The following is a 14,541-nucleotide window of genomic DNA, read 5'->3' as shown; positions in this document are numbered from 1 at the left end:
GAGCTCTTATAAACGGTTTTCAATGAGTTCTAGTTGTTTCCAGACGTTTCACACATTATTGTCAAGTTTTCCTGAATAAAACAAGTCACTTCCGTCTGTCGCTTGTAAAATAAAATCCTCATCATGAACGTGCACTCGAATCAAGAAGGCGTGTCGTTGCTGCTTTTATTTTGAAGGTAAATTACTCTTATATTCGGTTCTGTTCGTGGATAATTCTGGTTACTTTACTCAGCTGATTCATACAGTCCTGACCAATGAGCGATGACGGCCCGGTCACGTCAACCCACGTCTCAGCCTGGACTGTTGGAGCGAAACCGAGAAACTTCCAGAAAAAACACGACATGAAGCTTCTATCAATGACCCCCCCCCCCCCCCCCCCCCCCCCCCCCCACACACACACACACACACACACACACACCCCTTTTTTTTATTTTATTATTCTCTGGTTTTATTTTGTACATTAGAGGCTCAAAAACATGGAAATAACACAACAACAAATTGTACAGCATCAGAGTAATTTAATAAGACTACATGTTTGCATATGTATTTAACTACAGACGTCATTAAATAGATCCATTACGATTAAAGTGTTAAAATCTCCTGACTGAATGAGATTGAAGTGTTTCCATGCGTTGATAGATACATGATCAATTAATTAGCTTGAGCGACTAGACTGATTAGTAATTTCATCAAGGCTATAATTTGGTGAGCGTGTTTACTTGTAGGTAATAATGTTCATATTAATTCTTATTTATAGACCCTCACTAGGATCAACGGTTTGGAAAATGAATGAATAAATGAATGGGTGAAGATGTAAATACAAAAGGCAAATATATAATGATCTCCTATAAAACAAACAGAATGCCATTAAAAGAACAAACTCGACGATACTAATACAAGCAGGATTAAAATTTATAGCTAGTGAAAATAAGATAAATCCAAACAATAAAATCAATTTCCAATACCGCAAAACATCAATATCAACAGAAAATATAAAAGTGGCGTGACTATGGAAAGGGGAATCATAGTAATGTGTGTACGTTTAACAAACCCGCTATCAAAAAACATGGTTTGTAGGATGACAATTGTTTGTAGAATTAAAAAAAAGAAAGAAAGAAAGAAAGAAAGAAAAAAGATAAGCGCATTTTTTTTTTTTTTTTCAAAAATGGCAAGCCTGTCTGCTCTGTATTTGTTGCATTTCTCCTATTTTCTTTATGTAATTCTACATTACGTGTAATTTTCATGAGTCAACATGCAATTTCCCATTGATTGGTTGGCTATAAATTGATTGATTTTAATTCATAAATCAGAAAGTAATGCCGGGTCATATTCTGTCTACTGAGTGCTGCCCCCAGTGGCCAACAGACTGTACTGCGCTCTCTCTCTCTCTGAGGAGTAGACTTTGCTGCAGCACAAATATCAATAAACTTGTCTAATTTTGGCCACCAAATGAAATTTGAGTCATTAAAACTGAAACTCGACATTTCTTAGAAAAGCTTTCCTTGTGCCAACATTATTTGTACTTAGATCTTATTCTTTATTTTTTATTTATTTAATCTTGTAATCTGTGGATACTGCTGAAAAACTGTGAATTTCCTTCGGGATGAATAAAGTATCTATCTATCTATCTATCTATCTATCTATCTATCTATCTATTTCCATATTTGTTAGGTGTTCAGTTTGTACAATCCAAACTTTGTTTCATATTCAAATGATGCTTTTGGCATCAGTTTGTTGCCCAGTTGGACTGATTTGTTGTTTTTAATGTTTTCAGAAATTGTTTTTCATGTTTCTTGGGAGTGCTTCACTCTATTTTGAAAACATCTTACTACTTATATTCTTTTTTATTATTATTATTATTATTATTACCATTGGCTATCTTTTCAGTAACAGGTGGACCAAGCTAACTAAAACTTCTTAAAGGTCATCTGGTTCCTGTTCTTTATTCTTTTTGCATCTTTTCTTTTTCCCATCTGGCCTTGCACTGAAATACACAGTGTAGTGATCAGATATATCATCATCTCGGACAAAGAGGGAGGAAATTTGGACATTCCTGGTGATGACCAGATCCAAAATGTGGCCGCGCTTGTGGGTTGGCTGACATACACGTTGATCAAGACCGCGGATGAACAAAGACAAACAGAAATCCTTCTCAGGGGATCTCCTTTTATAGATCAGCAAGCGTAGCAACTCTCCAGGCGGCTGCTTATTGTAAAACTCATCAACACGAAGATTGAAATCACCGGTCAGGAGGATGTTTTTATAATTCGAAATCTCATTCAAGAGCTTTTCAAACTCCATCAGGAACTTGTCAAAGTGTTCCCGCTTTGGTCTTGGCGGGTGATACACGTTGACCAGCAGGATCGGTGCATCCCACTTATTGTGCCGCAGAGCCAAGGCAACACATTGAAATGTTTCCATGGATTCAATCTCAATTGGACTCATATGGAATTTATTTGAGTACTGAATTGCCACACCTTGTCCTCTACCACCCCTGGACTGATGACAGAAACTGAAGCCTCCAGGTGAAGCTCGTCGCAGGACATCATCTGCGCTGGACGGATCTAACCAGGTCTCTGTTGGGAGAAACACATCGAGCTCGTTCTGCATGATGAGCCGCTTGACTTTGTCCACTTTGTTATTCAAGGACTGAACATTGAGCAGCCCCATTCTCGCCCAGTGCTCCTCCTCTTCATCACAGCTGCTTTCATCTTGATTGGTTTCTGAAGGAATCTGATGGTTCCTGAGGGTCTGTATGTCAGCAATCATGTCTCTGTGGATAAAACAACACTGACATCAGCAGTGGTGATTTTGAAACTACTCATTTGAACAGTTATAATGGTGATAAAAGCAGTTTTATGTGATAATTAACATGAAGGAATAATGACTGAATAATAATAATAATAAAATCAGCTGAATTCCTAAGTGTTGTGGCCAAAGGGAGAAAACAAATTAACAGCAAAATATCAGCCCTCATTAATGTGGTTGCACATTTTGAAAGTGCCAGAATTTCATAAAAATCTGATCAGCAGCAACTGAAATACTTTGCACAGAAACAGAGAAAATAAATAGCCCCTTCTCTGTTTTCATATGGAGGAACAATAAGAGCTAAAAATCAGTTATTAAACAATAAGTGAAAACTTTAGGTAACATTTTCCATCGGACAAAATATCTTACATGAGTTGCATGAGTACCATATCAACTTCCTGGGAATCTTCTAACATCTCATCAGCTTTACTTCTCAGTGATTGGCTGGCTTCGGTCACATGAGATTTCCTGACTGAATCCTTGCAGTTGTCAATCGTCACAGGAAGTGGAAGCGTCAATCCACCAGCACCGCCTGGAACCTGTAAATTATCAGGAAAGGATTTGGGAAAGGCTCCGAGTTTGTAGATTTGCTGCTCGACTGACTGATCCTAAGTCCCAACCCCCTTATTCAAACCAGCCAATTGCAGCTCAGTAAACGTTTCCCTCGGACATATGATACATCTACAGCTAATTTAGCCTACCGTAGCCTTGGTGACGCTGGCAACTTCTGGGAGACGCGCTGTAAAAAGAAGAAGTGGGGTTGCTTTGACGGTGACATGTTCAGATTCAGCAGAGGACACTGAACATTTTCATATCTGACATGTTGGTTGACTGAAACAGTGGGAACGAACACAGAGAAAAAGAGGCTTTGTGCGCCTTGGACAGGGCGGAGCCATCTTTTCGAAGGTCATCATGTAAAAAGTCAAGGTCAAATTGCTATGACCCTCGCATGGTTCAAAGTAGAAAACGCCGGAAATATACATACACTATATTACCAAAAGTATTCGCTCACCTGCCTTTACTCATACTATGAACTGAAGTGCCATCCCATTCCTAACCCATAGAGTTCAATATGATGTCGGTCCACCTTTTGCAGCTATTACAGCTTCAACTCTTCTGGGAAGACTGTCCACAAGGTTGAGGAGAGTGTTTATAGGAATTTTTGACCATTCTTCCAAAAGCGCATTGGTGAGGTCACACACTGATGTTGGTCGAGAAGGCCTGGCTCTCAGTCTCCGCTCTAATTCATCCCAAAGGTGTTCTATCGGGTTCAGGTCAGGACTCTGTGCAGGCCAGTCAAGTTCATCCACACCAGACTCTGTCATCCATGTCTTTATGGACCTTGCTTTGTGCACTGGTGTACAGTCATGTTGGAAGAGGAAGGGGCCCGCTCCAAACTGTTCCCACAAGGTTGGGAGCATGGAATTGTCCAAAATGTTTTGGTATCCTGAAGCATTCAAAGTTCCTTTCACTGGAACTAAGGGGCCAAGCCCAGCTCCTGAAAAACAACCCCACACCATAATTCCTCCTCCACCAAATTTCACAGTCGGCACAATGCAGTCTGAAATGTACCGTTCTCCTGGCAACCTCCAAACCCAGACTCGTCCATCAGATTGCCAGATGGAAAAGCGTGATTCATCACTCCAGAGAACGCGTCTCCACTGCTCTAGAGGCCAGTGGCGGCGTGCTTTACACCATTGCATCCGACGCTTTGCATTGCACTTGGTGATGTGTGGCTTGGCTGCAGCTGCTCGGCCATGGAAACCCATTCCATGAAGCTCTCTGCGTACTGTACTTGGGCTAATCTGAAGGTCACATGAAGTTTGTAGCTCTGTAGCAATTGACTGTGCAGAAAGTCGGCGACCTCTTTGCACTATGCGCTTCAGCATCCGCTGACCCCTCTCCGTCACTTTACGTGGCCTACCACTTCGTGGCTGAGTTGCTGTTGTTCCCAAACGCTTCCATTTTGTTATAATAGAGCTGACAGTTGACTGTGGAATATTTAGGAGCGAGGAAATTTCACGACTGGATTTGTTGCACAGGTGGCATCCTATGACAGTTCCACGCTGGAATTCACTGAGCTCCTGAGAGCGGCCCATTCTTTCACAAATGTCTTGTTTCACAGTCTGCATGCCTGAGTGCTTGATTTTATACACCTGTGGCCAGGCCAAGTGATTAGGACACCTGATTCTGATCATTTGAATGGGTGAGCGAATACTTTTGGTAATATAGTGTATATAACATGTATGTTTGTTTAAAACTGCGGGGATAAACACGACGAGTAGCCTTTCACTGAATTTCACTTTTTCTGCGTGTGAGCACATAAATATCGTCCAACCTAGCAACAGTAACTAGGAAGGGGCGGGACTTAGGATCAGTCAGCTGAAGACAATGTGCACATGTCCCCCCTTGGACAGCACATCATGCTCAGACATTTATCTCGGTTTAAACCATGTTGTATGCATGACACGCTAAGTTGTATGCATGACACGCTAAGTTGTACAGGTATAAGCTGCCAGATGTACGCTGATGATACTGTCATCTATGCATCTGCTAAAACAGCTAGCAAAGCAGCTGACCACCTGACGCAAGCACTTGAGAAAGTCACTAACTGGCTTGAGTTGTCTCATTTAACCCTGAACGTCAAGAAAACTGTTTTTTTATGTGTATTTCTATCCGCAATAAGCCTGTGAACGATTTGTTTGAGGTGAAAATTAAAAATGAAATACTTACAGAGGTGAATGAGGTCAAATACTTGGGGATTATATTAGATAAAAACTTAAAATTTGATAAACAAGTACAGTACATCTGCAAGAAGGTTAAACCAAACCTCAACTGTTTTCGTTTTATCTGAAGAGACCTGTCATGCAAAGCAGCACAACTCTACATGCATGCTATGATTCTCTCCCATTTGTCATACTGTATCACGTCATGGTCACAAGCCTCTCAAGTCATTCTGAAACCCGTAGTAGCAATATATAAGCAAGCAATAAAAATTATGGACCAAAAACCAATGAGATGGCACCACTATGGCATCCTGAGAAAACACAACCTTCTTGCATTTGAAAACTTCATAATTTACATTAATACCAGACTGGTTTTTAAATATCTTCATAACTATGTATCACCCCTGTTTTCTGCACTGATAAAAAGACGTCAGAGCTCAAGCCAAATAAACACACGGGCCTCCTATAATGGTGACTGCATTGTTCCCAGGTGTACAACATCATTTGGACAGTCTGCCTTCTCAGTAAAAGGCGTTAACCTATGGAACACTCTACCCACTCACCTGAAACTGGAGACTGATGCTTTTAACAGAGGACTAAAAGCATGGTTAAAAGTAAAACAACAATGTTCACACATATAAATATGGACTTAGTCTATTATTGTTACTAATATTACTGTTGTGAACATGAATTGTGTTTGTTTTATCATTGTTGATCATATGCTCTGTGTTTTCAGAAAAGCCGCCTATGGACTGGTGTTGAAAATTAGCACGTGTGCTACAATCACCCAAGCAAAAGCATCTGGTCTGTCCACTGGGACAGTCTCAGTGTATTTGTGATGTCCATATCAAATAAAAACAAAATAAAAAATAATTAAAAAAAAAAATGCTTTTCATATCATCAGATGTAATTTCCTGTTTATCATGATTTAATTGTGATTCAGTCTGAAAAACTAAATTGTTACTATTGTTGGTGTTTTCATAACTGCAGAATCAGTTATCAGTCCAACCTTGGCGCCTCCTTTAAGTGAAGCTGTTGACGTCTCCCTGACGAGGTTCTCGGGTGATTTTGGCGGAAAAAATATTTTTTCCATCAAAAGTGTGAATCTATGAACTAGCTCCTTTATACGCACAGGATTCAGGAGCAGCATGTTAAGGTACTCTATAGAAGAGGCCTGTAGCTTTGACACATGGCCATTCGTCACTGGGCATGGTATTCCTGTTCGTCTTGCCACCGCTCCAAGAACCTGACTGATGTCGTTTCCTTCCTGCTCATCGGACTCAGAGCTCCTCGCTTCTTCTTCTTCCTCTTCCTCTTCCTTTAGCTGTAGGAACTTCTGCTTGATTTTTCCTTCAGTTTCACTTATGTTCTTTGCCATTTTCTCTGCATCTTTCAGTGTGTCACTTGATGTGAAGTCCTCAGCCAGCTTCAAGACAGGGTTGCCTGATGCAGCAGCCACCGCATATGTTGCTCCTGCCGCACCTAGAAGAGGAAGAGCAGCTCCTGCAGTTAAGAGAGTGACCAGGCCGCCCCATACCAAAGTTGCTTTACCAAGCTTGGACAATCTCTCAGCATCGGAATTGTATTTCTCCCAGAGAGACTCCAGCTCTTGAGCCAGTTCCCTCAGCTTCTCTGCACAGCGCTCGCTCTGGTGGATCCAGGAGAAAATCTCATCCACGAGTTCGTCTGCGATGGCCATGGTCTCCCAGTCCCTTGTGACCAGAGGAGAAAACTTCTGTCTGCTTGAGTCTGGATCAGGGGAGCCACGATGTCAACAGGAGGCTGGCAGATAAAAACAGGAATGACTGATTATGGACAGAAAAGGCTTTGAAATGTTACATTGCATTTTTTCAATAAAAAGACTTAGATGAAGACTGATGAGGATGAAGGCGACTGAGTCAGAAAAAGATTCAGAGGAAACCCTGTCCAGTTACAACTCCTAAAGACACACACACACACACACACACACACACACACACACTAAACTCACATTTTCACAAGTCACCACCACATTAGTGGATGTCCCATGAAGTAAGCCAGATTTAGTGAGGGTGACTCGCCACTTACAGTTTCACTTCAAATAAACTGGCATGCCTCTATCTTTTTAATAATATCCTACCTTCAACAGAGCATTTTTTATTCTGCAGTCTGTTTCTATGTCCATCTCCATCTATAGCTCGCTATCTCACTGTTAAGTACAGGCCTTACATTAACAACAGCCTTTACCTCAGTTAATACAGGTAGTTTTTTTAAGATTATTTTTTGGCATTTCTGTTTTATTTGACAATCACAGTACAGAGAGACAGCAAAGGCAGGGGAGAGAGAGGGGATGATATGCAGTAAATGGCCTGAGGTTGGATTTGAACCCAGGAATAGTTCAGGTAGGCAGCTCAGGGGATATGCAAAAAAAGCGATAAATAATTCAGCAACACTATGATATGAAACACCATTTAGTCATTGTCATGAACCAAGTGCAGACAAAAACAGGAGAGACCACACAAATAACTATGGTTTTAAATGAAATAAATTTAATTGAGCACAGTTAACCAATTACAAAGATGCAATGTAGATGAGTATCGGTGGTTTCAGTAGTGAAAGTGGTGGATGCATGTGTGAATATGTACTATATTCCAGAGGCCAATCAAAATAAATCTAACAGAAAATAACCCAACACAAAACAAAACTATCCTAGCAGGGAGGAGAGAGAGAGAGTACAGAGCAGAGTACATAATCAGAGCACTATGAGCAAAGATGCTCATTAGGTTTCATGGTGCGCTCTGGGGATTCTCCTCCAGCGCACTGGACTGATTATGGGGCTGAGACTCACTCAGAGTCACAACCGAAAGTGAAACCTGAGTCTCTGGATGACACGACAGAAATGATGATCAACCAACCGACTGAGATTGCAATCCTGCAGACATGATAGGAATCAGCTGAGGGACTGATCTCAAGTAAAACCAGCAAGGAGGAGTTTTGTGTTAAATAAAAGTTCTTGTGAAACTACAAATTACAGTAAGAAACCAACCAAACAAATGAAAGGATAAAATTAGACTGGTAAAATAACAGATAAATAATAACTAATAATAACTACAAGACAAATAAAAGGCCTGTGCGCACTGACATGCATGTTGCAGGGAAAAAAGATGGCCTATATATCAATCTGTAAATGCACATAGTGAGACAGTGAGTTGAATCATGAGAGAGAAAACGAACAAGGAACTTACCTGTTCTTCTGTGTCTGAGTGTTGTGCAGCCGAGGTCTGTGTGCAGAGGGGAAGCTGCTGCACTGGACTCCCAGAGACGATCTGGGTGGTTTTATATCTGCTCACCATGTGATTTCTTGTAAATGCTCTGTCTGCAGGAACTGGGGTTATGTTATCACCATGGTTCTCTGAGTGAAGAGACAGTCTCCCACCCACATACTGATGGGACAGAGAGCCTCAGCGCTGCATGGCATGATGATAAGACAGAGCTGCAGGGCTCAGCAACAGCTCTGCTAATACTAATGATAGTAATGATAATAATAATCTTTAGTTAGTTAAGAATCAAAAATACATATTGTTTTCAAAAAATGAGATTAAAATTAGAAAAGTGCTCCAGGCTTGCACGGGAAGAACACAGACATTTAAAAAGGGAACTTAAAGTTTATAACTGTTGTGGCTCCTCACATCCTGATCACTGTGTTGTAATGAGAAACTGCAGTCTGAGTGTGTGTGTGTGATGGAGCTGCAGGCATCGCCTCACTAAACAGGTGCACAGTTCCAATACGCACACTCCCAAATAAATGTATGCATCAGATTACGATGTGTTGTTGGTGTAGTTTCTTTTGATTGTGTTAATCTGCTAAAGATGGATCCTATTTAAGGGATTAATATGTTAGTTGGTTTATTTTCAGATGTTTTCTATTGTTATGTTGTAAACTCTGGTTCTGATCACTCTGTCTGAGGTGGTTCCTGAGATCAGCATCGTCATGGAGGCGCAGACATCAGAGGGCCTTGGGGTGGCAATGTCTGGGATTAGCCTGTTTAACTAAACTTCAGTCTGTCTGCCTATTGCTGCTACAGTTTATGAGACAGTGACTTCGGGGGAAATCGCTCTTTAACCACTGTTTGAGTTTTTAGCTATGACCCAAAAGCATACTCCATAGTTATTCTAACCAAGCTTTAAGAATGGTTTCAAAATGCAGTAAACTCCAGAATATCAGTCCACACTGAACCGGCTCAGGATTTTGAGTGTGTACTGTTAAGCCGAGGCTTTCGAACAAAACTGAACCCACAATGTGGAGTCGGTGATACAATCAAAAAGCACTTTAATCGAGGCCAGATGGCACAAAAATAGACAGAGACAATGGAGATCCACCGACGAGGCTGGGCGCGTCAGGCAGGGCAAGGAGAGGCAGGCAGGGCACGGAGGAGCAGACAGGGTCACGCATGGCAAACGATGAACTGGCAGAGAATGGAGGTCTGAACTGGGGTAATATGGGCCCAATCCCAATGTCCACCCTCACACACTCACTGACTTTGAGGCGCGCTCCCGCTAAGTCCGTGAGGTCTTAGGGTTGTCCCATTGACAAATCATGAAGTGTGTGAGGGATCTCTCCCGGACTTTTTGAGCCCTTAATGCACCCTTTCCATAAGTGGGCATCTCCGCAGACTTAGTGTAAGGGAATTACCCATAGTTCATTGCATTGTGACATATGACATGATTCCCCTGGGGAAACCAGCTGGCGGCCGCGATAAAAGTGAAGTGAAACGAGCAAATTTGTAAACAATCCAATCCAATCCAATCCACTTTATTTATAAAGCACAATTTTAACAGACACAAGGTTTTCCGAAGTGCTGCACAACAAGATAGAACACCACAAGATAACACAATAGAAGCTGAATAAAAAAGTAAAATACACAATAGGATAACACGATAAAATAAGATAAGATCAAATCAAATCAAATAAAATAATAATAATAATAAGAAAAGATAATATAAAATACTAAAATAAAATAAAATAATAATACAATTATAATTTAAATAGAATAAAATATGTAAAATGCAGTGCCCGCACAGCATAAAAAGAAAAAAACATGGAGGGTGCAATCAGCAGTGACGCTGCAAAAAAGAAAATGTTCTCATGTGAGTATAATAATATATATATGATGGCCTTCAGAAACTAAGGAAATAAGCAGATAGGCAATGCATAGGCTATTTGTTTTTTATCTCTTGGCAAACTCATCAATGCCTTTTGTGAGAGTAGATCATTTTTTTAATGCTGTTTTCACAACTCCTCTAAAATACCAAGCAAAAAACGTAAAATAAAAAGTCCCAAAGCTGCGATTGTGAGAAACATGATGCATCGCTGCTGACAACCAAACAAAGGGCTGTCCCATTCCTTTTTATAGTACTTCAGCCCCTTGCAGCCTCACGCACTCAGTCACTTTCCAGGTGCAGCTACGTAAGTCAGTGAGAGCTCAGGGCTCAGGGCTTAGAGAGGAGATTGAGATTCAGCCAGGGTCACGCATGGCAAACGACGAACTGGCGGAGAATGGAGGTCTGAACCGGGGTAATATACTGTAGCAGGGTGGAGATAATTGGAGATGCAGACCAGGTGCGTGAAGGGACAGGTGAGGGAGATGAGACCAATGAGCCTGCCACGCCCAGCCTACAAACAGGAAGACAGACTGACAAAACACAAGGGGAGGGGAAACCGAGGGAAAACAAACTGACAGGGACAGGATAGAGGCGGCTCCTAACATGTACACTGTTTTCCCACAATGCAGCGGTGGCAACAGTGCAGAGTGATATCCAACCCAAACGCTGGACTAAAATAGAAGGTGAGATTTTGCCCAGTTTTTTGGGGGGTCTTTTTTTCCGGCACAAGTATTTTTTGGTTTTCTTCAACTGTGATTTTGTTATTTGGTGAGAGTTGCAGTAGAGCTTTTTTTTTTTTTTTTTTTTTTTTTTTTTAAATCCCCTTATTTGTATTGATAGTGTTGTAAGGAATACACATTCATACTTTACACATTTGGATACCTATGTGTGTGTGTGTGTTCCCTACATGTATGACAAAAGTTTATTGCAAACTGCTGCTCTGCAGACAGTGTTTTTCATCTCTAGTCTGTGTGTTTGTGATATATTTTTTGTCAATACACACAAACCATCATTTGAATAAACACAAGTTCTTAAAAGAGTTTGAAAAGTTTCACAAGAATTGTTTGCTTTTGCAAGAGATGTACATATTTTACATTTTGCTAGTCTGGAGTGAGTTTTTATGGTAAGTGTGTAGAGGTGTGTGGGTGATGGTCTGGAAAACTGGTTAAAAACTGTAATAAAAGTCTTTGATTGAAAATATTCACCTTTTTGGAGTCTACAGATGTGACAGGAATTCACAGTCATTTATAGAGATCTGTTTTACCCAACAACAGTTTTGGAGTGAGGGGGAAAATGTGCAGAGTTTCATTTGTTAGTTATGATGAGTAAGTCTGACATGGAAGTGAAATGCTTTCATCGACTCACGTTTCCAGGCTGCACTGTTCAGGCTTACTTGTCAATATTTAAAGGAAATAACTGGCATGATAGTATCAATACAAAAATCAGAAAGATGGAGCCAAAACTACCAAAACCTATGTAATTATATTGTCATTTTATTGCAATGTCCAGCAATGCATGGATGAATAGTTAACAGTAGGAACAGTCATTTCTCCACTTTTAAAGGTCTTTACAATTTATACATCACAAACACAAAACAGTCAAATATTTAAAAAATATGGCAGGAGGTCAACGTTCATAAACGATCACAGTGATGACAGCAGATTCATGTCAGAGTCCAGATGAAGGGCCGCTTTAGTCCACCTCCTCGATGGTCGGGCCCTGAGAGCTGGATCGTGCCTGCTCTCGGCAGCCGCCTGCAGGTGCTCCTCCCTGATACAACTTGGTGATGATGGGGTTACACACTTTCTCCAGCTCTTTCTGCTGGTGCTGGAACTCCTCTTTATCAGCCAGCTGGTTGTTCTCCAGCCAGGCAATGGTCTGCTCACACTTCTCCACCACCTTCTTCTGCTCCTCCTCACTGATTTTGCTCTTCAAACTCTCATCCTGCACGCTGCTCTTCATGTTGAAGGCATACGACTCCAGGGAGTTCTTGGCAGCAATCTTCTCCCTCTGAAGATCGTCCTCAGCTTTATATTTGTCAGCGTCCTGCACCATCCTCTCGATCTCCTCTTTGCTGAGCCGGCCCTTATCATTGGTGATGGTGATCTTGTTCTCTTTGCCGGTGCTTTGGTCCACCGCAGACACGTTCAGGATGCCGTTGGCATCGATGTCAAAGGTGACCTGGATCTGAGGAACCCCTCTGGGAGCAGGGGGGATTCCTGACAGCTCAAACTTGCCCAGCAGGTTGTTGTCCTTGGTCATGGCTCGCTCCCCTTCGTAGACCTGGATGAGGACCCCAGGCTGGTTGTCAGAGTAAGTGCTGAAGGTCTGGGTCTGTTTTGTGGGGATGGTGGTGTTGCGTTGGATCAGGGACGTCATGACACCTCCAGCTGTCTCGATACCCAGGGACAGAGGTGCCACGTCCAGCAGCAGCATGTCCTGAATGCTGCCTGAGGTGTCGCCTGTGAGGATGGCGGCCTGGACGGCGGCACCATAAGCCACTGCCTCATCTGGGTTGATGCTCTTGTTCAGCTCCCTGCCGTTGAAGAAATCCTGCAGCAGTTTCTGGATTTTGGGGATTCGGGTGGAGCCACCGACAAGGACAATGTCATGGATCTTGGCCTTGTCCATTTTGGCATCACTCAGGGCTTTCTCTACAGGCTCTAATGTTCCCCGGAACAGGTCGGAGCACAGCTCCTCAAAGCAGGCCCTGGTGATGGAGGTGTAGAAGTCGATGCCCTCAAACAGAGAATCGATCTCAATGCTGGCCTGGGAGCTGGAGGAAAGGGTTCTCTTGGCCCTCTCACACGCAGTGCGCAGCCTCCTCAGGGCTCTCTTGTTTTGGCTGATGTCCTTCTTGTGTTTCCTCTTGAACTCCTCAACAAAGTGGCTGACCATGCGGTTGTCAAAGTCCTCTCCGCCCAGGTGTGTGTCTCCAGCTGTGGCTTTCACCTCAAAGATCCCGTCCTCAATGGTCAGGATGGACACGTCGAAGGTGCCCCCGCCCAGGTCGAAGATCAGGACGTTACGTTCTCCTGACTTGCCTTTGTCCAGACCATAGGCGATGGCAGCGGCTGTGGGCTCGTTGATAATCCTCATGACGTTCAGTCCTGCGATGACACCCGCATCCTTAGTGGCCTGACGCTGGGAGTCATTGAAGTAAGCTGGGACAGTGATGACTGCGTTGGACACCTTCTGGCCCAGGTAGGCCTCGGCAATCTCTTTCATCTTCACCAGGACCATGGAGGAAATCTCCTCAGGGTAGAAGCACTTGTCCTCCCCCTTGTATTCCACTTGAATTTTGGGCTTCCCTCCATCTGAAACCACCTTGAAGGGCCAGTGCTTCATGTCAGACTGCACCACCGCATCATCAAACTTTCTTCCGATCAGCCGCTTGGCGTCAAACACCGTGTTGCTGGGGTTCATGGCCACCTGGTTCTTGGCCGCATCACCGATCAGTCTCTCGGTGTCTGTGAAGGCCACATAGCTGGGAGTGGTCCTGTTGCCCTGCTCGTTGGCGTTGATTTCTACTTTTCCGTGCTGGAAAACCCCCACACAGGAGTAGGTGGTGCCCAGGTCAATGCCAATAGCTACACCTTTAGCTGCACTCATGTTGCTGGAGAGAGCTGCCTGTGAAGACATGGAACAACGTTTTAGCATCATATTATATTACCAAGTTACAGCATATCAGCACCGACTCACGCTACATTTCACAGTCTACATTATTATTATTTCACACTATTGATTTATGATTGATTATCGATTAACTTAACAAAACAAGCCAGAACCCCACACTTTTAATTTTTATGCACATGACTTCTTGGAGGGAAAAAAGCTCATCCAAATGATTTGCTCAAACTGTGAA

The 14,541-nt window shown here is 42.6% G+C and overlaps 2 protein-coding genes across 3 annotated transcripts in view; both read right to left on the bottom strand.

Moving 5' to 3' along the window:
• Positions 1-1,450: 1,450 nt before the first annotated feature.
• LOC115363205 (uncharacterized) overlaps positions 1,451-14,541 on the bottom strand; it is a 21,320-nt gene continuing 8,229 nt past the window's right edge. The window contains exons 5-6 of the mRNA XM_030057311.1: positions 4,150-4,162; positions 1,451-1,496 (exon numbers count right to left, since the gene is read on the bottom strand). The gene's annotated coding sequence lies outside the window, so the exon portion shown is untranslated. The remainder of the gene's footprint in view (positions 1,497-4,149; positions 4,163-14,541) is intronic.
• The window catches only part of LOC115363202 (heat shock 70 kDa protein 1-like), a 2,810-nt gene continuing 487 nt past the window's right edge, over positions 12,219-14,541 (bottom strand). Inside the window, exon 2 of one of the 2 annotated variants that reach the window (XM_030057306.1) lies at positions 12,219-14,272. In XM_030057306.1, the coding sequence (XP_029913166.1) occupies positions 12,369-14,272 (1,904 nt within the window). In that variant the 3' untranslated portion in view covers positions 12,219-12,368. Of the gene's footprint in view, positions 14,289-14,541 lie in introns of those variants that run through there. The other variant, XM_030057305.1, reaches the window with a different exon arrangement.

This window comes from Myripristis murdjan, chromosome 8 (genome assembly GCF_902150065.1).
Source record: "Myripristis murdjan chromosome 8, fMyrMur1.1, whole genome shotgun sequence".
Taxonomy (NCBI): Eukaryota; Metazoa; Chordata; class Actinopteri; order Holocentriformes; family Holocentridae; genus Myripristis; species Myripristis murdjan.
The sequence above is the reverse complement of the archived record's forward strand: the minus strand, read 5'-3'. Positions and strand labels throughout refer to the sequence as shown.